General features: G+C 34.9%; 1 protein-coding gene and 1 long non-coding RNA gene across 2 annotated transcripts; one reads left to right on the top strand and one right to left on the bottom strand.

The window, feature by feature from the left end:
* The first annotated feature begins 5,558 nt into the window (after positions 1 to 5,558).
* LOC107774637 (uncharacterized) lies at positions 5,559 to 7,167 on the top strand. Its single transcript, XR_001645550.2, has 2 exons — positions 5,559 to 5,604; positions 6,721 to 7,167. It is a non-coding gene; the product is annotated as an uncharacterized LOC107774637 (long non-coding RNA).
* A 983-nt stretch (positions 7,168 to 8,150) lies between these two features.
* LOC107774636 (uncharacterized) lies at positions 8,151 to 12,272 on the bottom strand. Its single transcript, XM_016594229.2, has 3 exons — positions 11,995 to 12,272; positions 11,635 to 11,772; positions 8,151 to 8,501 (listed from the first exon to the last, which is right to left on the bottom strand). Exons 1-3 carry the CDS (start codon positions 12,121 to 12,123, stop codon positions 8,319 to 8,321), a joined length of 450 nt encoding a protein of 149 aa, XP_016449715.1. The 5' UTR covers positions 12,124 to 12,272; the 3' UTR covers positions 8,151 to 8,318.
* Positions 12,273 to 14,675: the final 2,403 nt, after the last annotated feature.

Genomic DNA, 14,675 nt, shown 5'->3' with positions numbered 1-14,675 from the left:
GCTTGTGAGAAATAATTTAAAAACCTAGAAAAAAGATTGTAGAGATTTTTCGAATCCTAACAAAAACGAAATGAAAGCCTATGATAGTTGGACCATTAGAAGAGAGTTTAGGCTACGTCTGCCAAATGCTAAAAGATAGGCTTTTTTTGCTAATTATTGGACTAAGTTGTTATGTAATGCCAAATCCCCCTATTTGTCATTTTCTCATTATAGAAGAGGTACTTTTGTGAAGAGAGTTTAGCAACCGTAAAATTGTCTCCATGTGACTTAGAGGTAGGAGTATTAATGGTTCGGTTCGGCCGGTTATTTTATAAAATTTATACCATATCAATATTTCGGTTATTCACCAAAATTAAACTTTTTGAAATTGTCCCAATCATATCGATTTCTCTTCGGTATCGGTACGGTTCGGTTAATTTTTGATATTTTTTTAAATATCATGTAAAAGTCACTAGCAAAAGTAGAATGTAATAACATACTTATTTTTATAGGACTTAGCAAAACACTCTAGACAGTTTTACTGCTTAAATAGTGATAAATTATGAAAACATGAAAGATGACTAGAATATAGATCTATCAACTACTCTACATTTGCGTAAAAAAAATAATGCAAAAAAAAAAAGAAGAAGATAAATCGCATAAGTAGAAAGATGTTAACCAAGTTGGGACTCAAAAATAAATTTATAGAAGATTAAATATTCAAAAAGATAAATCTAAATCATACGAAAGAAAACATATTCAATACATTATAGTTTGCTACTCATAATCGCTAGAATACTTTATGCCTTGCTAGTGAATATGCTCAAAATAATTTAGTTTAAGTAGGAGTAGCATAATAGGTTTGGGAATTTAGATTTTGATCTTAATTACTTGTTGGCTTGTAACTATATTTCATAATTCCAAGACCCAAGAAAAAAATTTAGTGCTTTATTAAACTTAATATATAAATATATTTTTCATATGTAAATTTATTCGGTGCGGTTCGGTACCCTAATTATTGGTACAGTTGTAGATTTATATAAAAACCTATGGTTTAATTAAAAGAAACCTAAAAATCGGTTCGGTGCGGTACGGTTCGATCGGTTTAGTCGGTTTTTAAATATCCATTGACATCCCTACCTACAGGAGCGGAGCCAGCATTGTGGCTCCGGGTTCGGTGAATCCAGTAGTTTTCAATTCCTGTGTTTGTCTTGAAAAACTCATTAATTAGTTATAAATTAATAATTTAGAACCCAGTAACTTAAAAGGTATAGAATGTTGAACCTATAAGCTTGAAATTCTAGCTCCGCCTCTAGTGACCTATAGGTCTCGGGTTCGAGCCATGGAAGCAGTCTTGAGTACTAAATAAACATTTAGAGATGGACTATAAAGCTAGAGTAAAGTACCTCTTCTAGACCCTAATGCAAGCCGAGAAAAATATATATTAGAAGACCATATATAACTAGCTCTATGATAAAAGTGTTATTCCCGGTCAATATTGCTGTATTTGTAAATATTAATTCTGCAAAATATAAGTTAACGTAATGAAACAATTATAATAAATTCGAGCCCACTGAATTCACAGTGTTTCCTTAAGGAATTTAATCCCCTCCTAGTACCCAAGGTAATGGATTATTTCCTCCCAGGATAGAACGAATAACACACTGGTGTAGCGGTACTTCAAACCCCAGTGTTTCGGCGAACACAAAGTTCGGTAGCAAATCACACTTACAGTTGCTTTGTTTGAAGTTAAAAACAATGCAGAACGAAGGAGTATATACTCAGAAAAACGTATGAAAGTTCTGAGAGGAAGGAATGCAATGTATAGCCAATTTGTTGAGCGAATTGTATGTTGAGTTTTTGGTATCTTTCTTCAACATTTGCTGCTCATATATATAGCAGCCAAGAAGGAGTGCAAGACCAAACGTCCACCCTTCATGGTGGATCAAGCATTACATATTTGTGGAGCAAGCACTTCATATTTGTGGAGCAAGCACTTCATGGTGGGAAGACCATTATCCGGCTGCCAAATTATCAATACACGGATTGGAAAATATCCGTTTACAAATACGGATAATCTTACGTTAATGTTTACTATTAACAAATAAATTTGGTCCAAAAAATTAATCAATCAATCATTTGACCAAATCCAAATCCAAATCCAAATCCGTAGCCGTAGCCGTAGCCGTAGCCGTAGCCGTAGCCGTAGCCGAGCGAGCGAGCGACGACGACGGCGCGAGGCTTGCTTTCTTCTTAACTCTTTAAGAGCTACAAGAAGAGCAATTATATATATACCCACCAAAAATGTCTTCCACTTCCAATATGGGACAATGTTTCATTGTTAAGAAGGGGAAACTTAAAATTTTACTTAAAATTTTATTTTCCCTCCATTTCCCATTCACCCTCATTTTAAGAATATTACATCTTAAAATAAAACCTCAACAAAAAGAAGATTTAAAATCTTACTGAAAAAAAAGAAGAAGATACCTCTGGGTTATACTACTTCAAAGGTGATTCAGATTTTGTAGAGATGATGTCCCCATCAGATTTGTTGACAGGATGCTTGAAATCAATTGGAGTCCCCTCAGTTGAGCAAATAACAAAACCAATAGCTCCGGTGCAAATATTATTAGTATACACTAAAAAAGAAATAGATTCATATAAATTAAAATAGAGTAAGTATATTTTTTTCAAGTAACTAAAATGAGAATTGATAATCTCGAAGAGATAATAAAGTGCAAGAACCTATACATGGATTGAAATTATCAAATCGAGCCCAGAGAAAAAAAAAACTAACTAGATAGAAGCTCTCAACAAAGTCCATCCTTTGAAAAAACGTTGTCACAAGTACTTTTGGCAATATTTTTCAAGCGTCTTCTAAAATATTAATGTGGCTTTAGGCCAAATTTGTTGTGGTGTCTTCAATCTGTGCTAAATCACTGAAAGCCGCATACATGAAACTCTAGCTAAACCAAATCAAAAGTTTGATCTTGTAGAAAAATTATACTCGTACTTAGTAAAGACTAGGTACGCAACAGTCAACACTAGGCATTGGCCCAAATTTCTTCTTAGCAATTGGACTTGCAAATGAAAATGGATCAACTATGAGGTCAATCTTATTTGACTAGATCCAACAACATAGATAACCTCTGGTCTAGTAGAACATTCGTAATTTGAGGTCTAGGATATTATTAGGCGTGTAATATTTGTAAATATGGTAAATTTAACGTTTGTATTATATTAGGATCTCTTGCGTTAAGTCTTATCATATTTACTTTTATCATATTTTTAAGACTCCTTAGGGTTGGACAACTTGTATATATCCTTGACATCAATCCCTTTTTCTCTGTCCGACACTTGGTCTAAATTTTGGCATGATATCAGAGCGCGATTAATATAAAGATGGTCAGAGATTATGAAAAAGATAGCGGCAATGACAAAGGAAGAAGATCTCTCCATATGATATAACATATAATGATAATCCTGAGATACTGATAACACATATTCAATAAATTCTGATGAATGAGCTAGGTTCACGAGGACAGTCTGGAGGGCAAGGAAGAAGTTTGATTTTATAGACGGGGCGATCAAGAGACCTAATGAACAGTATCCAGATCTTGAAGATTGGCGGGATCATCAACTCGTTGTTTGTGTTTAGAATTCCAAACACAATTGAACCCACTTTGCGTTTGACCATACCTCATATTGAGGTGGCCGAAGACCTATGGGCGAGTATTAGAGAGCATTTTGCGGTCTCTAATGGTTCAAGGATACAACAATTGAAGGCTGAACTTGTGGATTGTAAACAGAAGGGCATGGTCATAGTTAATTATTATGAAAAACTAACAAAATTGTCGGAAGAACTTACGAACTTCGATCAGATTCCGACTTGTACGTGGGGCAAGTGCACTTGCAATCTTGGTGTTATTTTGGAGAAGAAGGAAGATAAGAAGGTGCATCTTTTCCTCGTGGGATTGGACGAGATCATATATGGGACAGTGAGATCAAACTTGCTCACTCAAGACCCTTGTGCCGACACTAAACAGAATTTACTCGAAGCTAGTGCAAGACGAGCTACGATGGCTTGAGGCATAGACGAGTGGGGTAAAGCAATGACCTTTGTTGTACAAGGCATATCTCCCTACATAAGTCGTAATAAAAACACGGTGTGCTCTTATTGCAAGCGCATATCACATATGGCATGTACCCAAAAATTATTTTCAACTTATAGGTTATCCAAAGTGGTGGAGAAAAAGCCCTCGTGGTGATGAGAAGACTAGTGGACGTAAAAGAGGACAACAAAAGAATGGGTATTATAACTTTTAGCCCGCGCCAGAAACTATTTACATCTGCTAGTCGAAAAAGTGTATAAAATTTGTATAATTTTTGTATATAGCATACAAAATGTATATATACACAAAAAAAATATACAAGTTTTATACATTTTTTCGACTATTATTTTTACAGCGACTATTCAGTGTCATTTTTCCGAAAGAATCAGAGAGGAGGATTGAATAGGGGCATGGTTGAGGTGGTGCGTTGCGTGCCAATGCTGCACTGACCGCGAGAGAAGGTGCCTCATCTGTTGTGGTGGATGCAGGAAAAGCTGGACCTCCGCGCCTGAGCAACAAGCAATGACAAACTTTAATTGCTATGTTGAATAATTAACAAATAATATCAAATGATAAGATGACCGGTAAGCATGATAAATACCCGAGATTATCAATAATCAACAAATAATTTCAAATGGATTGTAATTATTAACTCTAGCCAGGAGAAAAAAAAAACTCAATAGTCGGAAGCTCTCAACAAAGTCCACCCTTTAAAAACGTTGTCACAAGTACTTTTGCCAATATTTTCCAAGCGTTATCTAAAATTAATAGTATGATTTTAGGTCAAATTTATTGTAGTGTCTTCAGTCTGCTAAATCACTAAAAGGCGAATACATGAAACTCTAGCTAAACCAAATAAAAAGTCTCATCTTGTGGAAAATTTATACTCCCTTCGTCCTAATTTATGTGATAATGTTTGATTGGAGACAGGGTTTAAGAAATAAATAAAAACTTTTGACAGGGACTGTTATACAAATAGCTTCAGATTCAATGTTTATTTTTCTAGCCGATATACATTGATTATACATAGTTATGCATATATTATACATGAACTGTATATATACTATACATCCGCCGGCTATTTATAGTTTAAGAGATTAGATGGGCGGTTATTTGGGTTAATTTTTCAACAAATTATATATATTTGTGTGGTTATAAATCATCTAGTAGGCATTTTAAAGTTACTTTGTTATTAAATATAAGAATGCATAAAATGGATCAACTATTGAGGTCATCTTTTTAGCTAGATCCAACAACATAGATAACCTCTGGTCTACTTTTGAATGTGGCCACTTGGAATCTAATTTGGAAAAAAGAAATGGCCAACTTGTGAATACAAGGCCACAAAATTGGCCACGCTCTGTCAATAACACGTGGATCGGATTGATACATGGCAAGACCGGCCCAGTTGACCCGGCCCACAAGGGAAGAGGTTTATGTCTACTGCCAAAATAGTTGAACATTTTTAGGGTTTTAGACAATCTTGAGGTAAATTCTTCATCAAGATTTCCAGGTTCATCTCCAATTTCTCATTTATTTTCTTTTTTTATTTAATTTAATTTTGCTTCTTTCATTGAAATCGTCTGTTCCCTTAATAACGAGATACTATTCACTTATCTTTTTTCTTGTATATTTTTTCCTTTTTAGTTACAAGCTGCTTGTGCTATGTAAAATCTTAATCGAAATTATGGAGAAAAGAAAAATTAGATATGGGGTAATCTATGATTGGTTTTTGTTTACTTAACATTGAATTATCTTAGTATTAATGCGATACTTTGATTGTGAATCGATATTGTTGCCTATAAGCTAGACTAAGGTTCGGTTGCAATACCTAACTAGAGATCGGAAGTGCTTGTGTATTTTATAGATAAAAAATGTTAATTAAGGCAAGTACTTGCCCGAGCTATTTATTTGTGTGTTTCTTTGTGGCTCATGATTTCCTTTGGGTATCTGATGAGGAGGAATTGAAGGTCGATACCTGCTGATGGATAAAAGAGAGACTACACAATCTGTTCTCTCCCTTGATTTTTAATTATTTGATGGCAGTTGTCATGTATTATTGGAACATCTTTGCATATGTTGATATAAGCATTATTCCTTTCGAGGGAGATCCTTTCTAGAAGTTGTCCATCGACGAATTAGTGATCCAGCTGGGCATCTTACGTATGAATTTGTGCTCCAAGTATGGAGGAAAACATCGAGTGGACAAATGTTATAGAGAAAACACAGTAAATTACTATGTCCCATTGGAGTTACCTCCAGCTTGAGTTCAAGTTTAGTTTTTTTAGACCTTGGCTTAGTTATTAAAATTTTAAGAGTGCCAAATTGTTTTCATTTGTGATAGCTACATAGGTGTTGAAGCGGAGGGAAGGGTATGTCATGAAATTTTCATTTTTATATTTTTAAACAAAAAGGGCTTGCTTACTTGAATACAATAGTCTATGACTTCTGAGGTCAGCTTGATTCTTTAATTATGCAATTTACTTATAACGTGGTTCATAAACCAAGAAAGGAGAATGAAGGAAGCCTTCCTCACATTTGTCATGGACGTGATTTCTATTTTTATCTCACCAGATATCTTGAATTTTCAAACATTCCCATGTCAGCGCTTTTCTGCATCTTATTGCAGGGGGGAAAGCAAAAAAACAAGTGTAGGTTAATTCCTTCTGAGAAGATGGCTGGATTTCCAGGATACGGCACCCTTGCCCCCAAGACTAAGAACCTGGTTATGGCCGGAGGTTTGTCAGCATTTGTTTTTGGTGTGTATTACTATACTATGAGAGCTGTTGGAGGCTCAGATGAACTTCAGGTAGCCATTGATAAGTTTGAAGAGGCAAAACACAACAGTGAGTCTGAAGCAAATTTGGCACCCAAGCCCTGATTGTGTCCCATATGAAGGTAATTAAGCAATTAGGAAGAAGTGTTGGATGATTGTAAAACAGTAAAACAGGACGTCATGCTTGTTGAATAACTTCTCCTGTTTCTCATGCTTTCCGAATATATATACTTTGCTGTAAAGATATCAAGACACTGTATTTCTTTTTAAGCTTTCACGTTGAGATAAATTTTCTGTCTCAAATTTCGTCATCTTCAGACTACATTCAGCATGTATATTTTATTTCCCTATCATAAGGATACCAATTTTCTTTTCTTTGGAATGGGAACCGAGGGGGATTTGAACCCAATTTTTGTGTAGCAATGGCCCTGGTTAATTACATTCGACATAGCAATATGTTAAATGCAAGAGAAGTAGGCAGTCTGAAGTAGCAATATTGTGTTTTTGTAACTGAACCTAGCTCTGTCGTACAGCTCTTTTGTCCTTTAATATGTTGTTTTCTTTCAGAACAGTTAACAACAAATGGACTAATGAATGCCCCAGGGCTTTGGTATCCTAGTACTAAGAGTGAACATGTGATGTGCACATGTTGTTTAAGGCATGCTATGAGTTCGAACTCTTTTGCATCCTGATATTTAAGTGAAAAATGATAGAGAGACAAGTCAATGATAGAGAGAAGTCCACTATCCAACGAGTTTTAAACAACCACTAGTTCTCAGGATTTTGTCATCCTAAAAAAAATAGATTAATGGTGTTACATAATTTTTATTCATTTTAGTGTTCAGTTCTCTGCATTTCATAATACGCTCAGATGTGACTAGTGAGTAGGTATAAACAAATTCTGAAATTCATCTTTCAAAAGCAAGTCGTGTTAAGTCATTGCTCGTATATTTGGGGATCAAATTATTAAAAAACTGCATCAAAATAAGATCAAATATTATCTTTTTAATTTTCTCATTTTATGCGAGCTAATTTGACTGGGCTTAGAGTGTAATTAATACAAATAAATGAAAACACTTGACGCAATTGACACACAAGAATAACAAAGATTAAATAAGATTGCCTCAGTTTTGAAGAGAAACATGATCTATAGTTTAATCTGGATATAACAAGCCTAGAAAATGCACGTTAAATTTTAACGCTCTGATTAGGAGGGCTAATTCCACCTACTAAACGGCCCAAAGGATTTGTCTCAGAAATGAGTATCACATTTTGGCAAGTCATTTTTCAAGTCATAGAATCAAATGGAGAAACACTCCATGTTATAGTCTGCAAAATTGAATAATATTGATAGTTTTTCATCTCAGAATACCATTTCTGAAAACTAATAATTCAGAATTCAACCCCCCACCCCAACAATATCTTCAACTGCATGGTGATGCCACAATATTTTAATTGTTGATGCCAAGAGAACCTTTTAATCTTGCAACCAGATGTGGCAATGTGTTGATGCTATCATGAACCGACTGGTCAACACATGATTCCAAATCCTTTGTTGCATCACTTCTGTTCTTCTGAAGTTTGGCTGTCTCATACTTGTCTTGGCAGACCATTAGAGACCTGTTCATTCTTTCCTGTTACACAAAAAATTTCATTCAGGAACACTTAATAAATGCTCGACCAAATAGTTGGGTTCGACAATATGAATCCTCACTAACAATGGTGCTCCTTTAAGCTTATCTCATGCCAAAATAATACAAAGTAAAAATAAATATAAAAATACCAGAGAGCAGTAGAGCACATAAATATTTTGTAGGACTAAAAGACTCCTACAAAGCATGAACCTTAAAGTAAACATACTAACATGACTAAAGCATATTCTGAACTAATTGGTATCACCTATTACTTTATTATGGGATGCTAGTTTTTGTAATGGCTCCAAATCTGTCTCCAAATATCACAACTTCTTCAGTGAACTAAAGAAAACAACAAATTCAGATTATACAGCAAGTAACAAACCCCCCACCCACCTCCCACCCCAGGTCTCAGCTTTAGTGTAGGATGGAAGGAAACAGGGGGAGGGGAGAAAAGATGTCTAGCCCAAGGCAGGAAAGTTAATCTGAAAAATAAATGATGAGAGAATCCAAAACTAGGACTGGACCATCTATTCAGTCATCCAACTCAGAAACGAAATGTAGACAAGTTAGCCATTCAACTCAAACTAGTCATGCAAGTACGATAGTGGCATTCACAAGCTTCAGCAGCCCCTTAATCTTACAAGAACATCAAAATCATCGGATGAGAATGAATTGATTTTAATCCTCAGAGCTAATTTTACTCTGGAATCTTTATCTTCAAACTTCATAGCAGAAACTCTCTTCGGGCAATTTAACAGTTGACAAGAGAAGAAGAATATAAACCTTTCAATTAAATCAGTGAACTTTTTAACTAATTCAGGTTCCCCACCCACTCTAACCCCCGCTTTTAGAAGATTTTCTAGTTATATTGGATACGCCGTATGCGACGTACCTATTCAACCAATCATTTAATATGACCAACTTGGTATTTCCTTGGTATAGAGAAGGTAGAGAATAGCATCAATAACCTTGTAAACATTAAAGGTTACATCATTACGAGCCCGCGAGACCACCATCTTGCACTCGTCGTATTATTACTTCTACATACCAAAACATGTGCATGAGCACTAGGGAAGGAGCATCCCACTCCACCAATAGGGAGTAAATGATAGCATGAGCTTCTGAATGGAAAATTCAAAGAAGCACAAGCCAAAGCTTCAGTTTATGAGTAAATTCTTCAAATAATTCACTGAGTAATTGATGAAAAAAGACCAACTACACCTTCACACAGAAATGCAGAGTTCAGATTTAACATAACACTGAAGTCCATCATGGGAGGCGGGAAACTCACCCTCCCCCCTTAGGAAAAAGAAACCAGAAGCTAGCTGCTTGATTTCTTCTTTCTTCCATCTTTTGTTTATTTTAACTTTAGATAAGTAGAAGAAGAACATTATTTACTACACGCACAGCTGAATCTAAGATGAATCTAAGCACTCTTTTACAAATGCAGTAGGGACATAACACCAGCTTCAATTCTTCATACGAGCCCAAGCACACGTCAAAACAAACAGACAAGTCCACCTAAAAAAGAAAAGGGGAAGAAGAGAACTGAATATCGCTCTATCCTATAAGACCAACCCTATATGTAAACTGTAAGGCAAGATTCCAACGCCATGACCATCCATCTACCTTTTGTTTTATATGGTAAACTTCACCCCCTATATAGGAGCCTAAATGTGGCCCTTCCCACTTTACGCCCTGGTGACTCGAATCCTCAATCTTATGGCTAGAGGTGGAGGAGCTTAGTCACTAGACTGTCCCTCCTTTGTCTCTAATGACCATCCATCTACTTCATTCCTTCCCATTCTTTTCTTTCCTTCTATAATCATTTTTTCAGCTCCCGGCTTCTTCTCTGTTCTAAAAAGCTTTTAGCCAAAATTAAATCAACCGCAATGACAACCTAAATAAATCATTCCAAATATAAAGAAAGCACAATTCTAGGCCCTGGCCGTCATCTAAACACTGAACAGAATACCAAGCAAAAATAATTCCCCTCCTTAGCCAACTTTTAAGCTTTTTCCTCTAACAATCTGTGCATCCCCCAACGTGGCATTCGTACACTTCTAAAGCATTTCCACTATGATGACAAAATTACTTTAAGCAACGCACAAAAACAAAGAATGTGGTCACAACTAGCTTGAGGATATTTCATCTCTAAGTTGCAGTAAATAAACCCCAAAAAATGTCTAGGCATGAATGAACATAAACTAATAGTCTACTCCAGAGGGGCAACAACATGTTGAGTTTGTATGATGGAAAAATAATGGCTAGGCATGAATGAACATAAAATAAATCTATCTTCTTCATAGGGTTGAGTTTGGTAGGATGGAAAATATACCCCATGATGACATCATTTTCAAGACTCTTACTAGGAAATAATTTATTAGGAAAATATGTTTACCAACCTGCCTGCTGAAGACCGTAACGTAAGTAACTCAGTGCTCCATACGGGGGAAATGAAAGCAGAATTCGTTCGGATCCTCCCACATGTTCAATCTTTTTTTAGCGGTTTCCCTAGAGATCTTTATCATTAATGCAGCCTTCATAAGGCGTGACCTAGAAAACGGAAAAAAGCGAGACCTGGGGTCTCATCGAACGAGAAGTTCGAAGATGGAGACCAGGTTCGGCACGAAATCATAAAGATTTGAGGACCCGTTAGTCAAAGGAAAGGGAAGGTCCTGAAAAAGGGGGGAAACAACTTTCTTCTCTTAGAAGCAGGAGCCCCTCAAATATTACAACTTTTACTTCATCTCACTTTCTTAAACCGTCATATGGACATTTTCTCAATCTTTAATACTAAACAATATCACCGACATACTATTCTCACTGCCTATCCTTAACATCACAAATCACCGATGTTATACCTAACGAAAAATTCAAAAATGATTTCCCAAGATAAAATCTTTTCTACTGAAAACTATTTCCTCCATAAAAATTTACACCAAGAAGAATAATTTTCACACAAAGCGCTACTACACAATTATATCCCTTTTCCACCTTGGTATTTTTGATAACGGAACGACAAGTATGACCTACTAAAGCCCAAAAACAACATAGTAACAAGCAGCACTTTTCATTGTTTAGGTATGAGCTGAAATTAAGACAGCAAGAATAAAGAAATAAACTTTACCTGAAACTTGGCCATTTCATTCTGAACAAGATTCTGAGCATTGTGCACATGAACACTACAATGCTCCACACAGTGCCCTATTTCCTCTTGCCTCTTTCTCCTATCAAAGCATTCGTAAGCACATTTGTAGTAAGCTTGCTGCACATTCCCATTGGAGAAAAAAAAAAAGAGAACAGATTAACATACAATATTTAACAAATGAGTCAACTCAATTGTGTGTGTATATGTACAAATCAGGGGCGGCCCGATGGTAACAAATGAATTTTTTAATACCGAAAAAATTAGGGTCCATCATTTAAGTTTGGCTTTTAGGCCCCCAAACACTGTTGGGCCCCCCTGGTACAAATTATATTGCAGAACCTGAAGGGTGAAATTAACATGGTCTTGAATGCCAGCGAGTTGGGTTTGGGCAGCTGTGTTGACGTCGTTGAGTTTTTGCCTTAATCTTTCTGAAACTATCCTCTCTTCAGCTGCTGCTATTGCGTCCATTCTTCAATTTGTTGTTTTTGGTACCCCAATTTGCTATAGTTAGAGGAAATAATTGTATTTGGAGGTTTGGAAGTTAGGGTTTTAGACGGGTTTTAGGATTTCCAGCTAAGCCCTCTCGATTAAGGAGATCTCAGTTTTTTACGAAATTATCATCCATTCCTCTCTTTCCTTCTTCTTTTTTTTTTTTTTTTTTTTGTGTGTGCATGTGTGTGTAAAATACGAGAACAACAAATTGACAAGTTGGACTGATAGCCTGTTTGCCCAATCATCTAAAATCAGCTTATTTTAAAAAGTATTTTTCTCAAAATTACTTTTCAAAAAAGTATTTTTGGTAAAAAACATTTTGTGTTTGGCTAATTAATTTAAAAAATACTTTAGAGCAATAATTAATGTTTGGCCAAACTTTTGAAAGATGCTTCTAAGTGTATTTTTCTCAAAAGTACTTCTCAGAAAAGTGCTTTTGGAGATAAGCTATTTTTTCTACTTTTCAAAAACTACTTCTACTTCTCCTCAAAAGCACTTTTTCCATCTAAAAGCTTGGCCAAACATCTCAATTTTTTGCCCAAAAAAAAGCTTGGTCAAACAGGCTATGAATATGACATTTTAAGTCGATGTATATTATTAGTTGTTCCAAAAATAATGGCACACAAAATATATCTTTTTTGTATATATGTGTAATATATATATATATATATATATATATATATATATATATATATATATATACACACACACACTTCGTCTTCGACATTACAATTTTATTTGAAAAAAAATCAGAAATAGTCTGATATACAATTGGTAATTGAAAATAGCCACAGTTTCAAGAGTTATCGAAATATAATCACTTTTTCATGTACAGATAAAATTAAAACAAAAATGCCCTTAAATCCGAAAAGAATCCAGCATAATATGTTGTAGTTCGAATTTCTTAGATATGAGATTCCAGGACAATGTGTTGGAGTTCCAACATAATATATTGAAAGTTTATACGCATGAGCTTCATAATCCAACATATTATGTTATAACTTTTCCGTGTTTTAGCTAGGGTATTTTTGTCCAGATTTTATCTCCGCTATAGTGGCTATTTCTAATAACTTTGTAATTGTTGGCTATTTATCGATTACCAGTCCAAAAACTGACTAGCCCGTGCTATTTTCACATTGGGATTTTTTCATTCCTATACACTATATGAAACTTTATTACCAAAAATGTCCATGTTTACTTAATTACCCGGCCTAAACACGTTTTGTCTACAAATTATATACGTTTATTTAAACTAGAATCCTTTTTGCAATAGCCTTCCTTTTTTAGGCGCGGGATTTTGGGATCGCGTAGGATTCTTCCGAGAATTTTGCGACACAATCATCGCAATTGAAATAAGCTTGCTATTACGCCGATTTTCTCAGTTTATCATCGTCGATACTCTAGTTTTCTCTGTCTCCTCTGGTTTCACAACCATAAGCGAAGGTTTTGAAGAAAAAAAATTGCAAATAATTATCTACAATTGTATTGAATTTCGCAATATAATGTCAAAAATATCTATTATGCTTCAGCTAAATGGTAATTGGGATAGCTTTGGGAGATACAAAAATTTTAATGTTAACGGAATTGTAGTGAGCGATGATTCAAATTATAGTCAATTGAATTATGCAATCGCAGAGCATCTAATGATCGATACATCAGAAAAAATCATCGAAATCAAATACATTGTCAACGAATATTGTCCTCAAATGGAAATTCGAAACGATATGGGAGTTCGAGTATACATAGAGACAAAAAAGGAAAACAAAAGCTTAGGAATGTATCCACTATGTATAACAATACGTGATTTCGATTTGGAATGCAATATCTTTAATTCGAACACAATTGTAGGTTTGCTCTGTTATTTCAGTGGTGATATTTTTTTATATTTCATGTGTTCTACAATATTTTTACAATATAGCTACAAAAATACTACATAACAAGTGTAGTTCAGCTGTTATGAATATTGAAGTATTGAATTTTACGTGTTCTACAATTTTACTACAAATTATCTACAATGTATGTCTGAACTGTAGTTAGCTTTAATTGAGTGCAGGTTCATCTGGAACACTGAAGTTGATTGATATGCCAACATCTCCGGCGATAATGGAATATGAAAGTATCATCATAACAGAACATACGCCAAATGTTATTGAAGTAGGCCAAGTCTACAAAAACAAACAAACAATTACCAGTGCAATGAAGCACTATTCTGTCATGAACAAGTTCCAATTTAGGGTGAAAAAGTCTAGCGCAAGAAGGTAGGAATAGTTCAATTGTCAACATCATATTTTTTGCTTAATTTGTAGTTTTTTTGTATTTTTTTGTATAGTTTGTAATATCATTGTATACAAATTGTATATATTTTGTAGTTTTTTTGTATATAAATTGTTAAATTTAAGATTTTTATGCTTAAACAGCCTATTATTTTGTAATTACATTTTTCATAACATTCTTTAAATTATTTTTATTCTGTAGCTACTGCCTGGTATGTGCTAGGGACAATTGTACATGGCACTTCAAGTCCACCA

Source organism: Nicotiana tabacum, chromosome 22 (assembly GCF_000715075.1).
Source record: "Nicotiana tabacum cultivar K326 chromosome 22, ASM71507v2, whole genome shotgun sequence".
Taxonomy (NCBI): domain Eukaryota; kingdom Viridiplantae; phylum Streptophyta; class Magnoliopsida; order Solanales; family Solanaceae; genus Nicotiana; species Nicotiana tabacum.
The sequence above is the reverse complement of the archived record's forward strand: the minus strand, read 5'-3'. Positions and strand labels throughout refer to the sequence as shown.

What these genes read in the sequence shown, in the direction of transcription:
- LOC107774636 (XM_016594229.2), bottom strand. Translation starts at nt 12,123, where the DNA reads ATGGACGCAATAGCAGCAGCTGAAGAGAGGATAGTTTCAGAAAGATTA. An exon ending in ATGTTAATTTCACCCTTCAG is followed by an intron (nt 11,773 to 11,994) that starts GTTCTGCAATAT and finishes GGGAATGTGCAG; the next exon opens with CAAGCTTACTACAAATGTGC. An exon ending in ATGAAATGGCCAAGTTTCAG is followed by an intron (nt 8,502 to 11,634) that starts GTAAAGTTTATT and finishes TTTGTGTAACAG; the next exon opens with GAAAGAATGAACAGGTCTCT.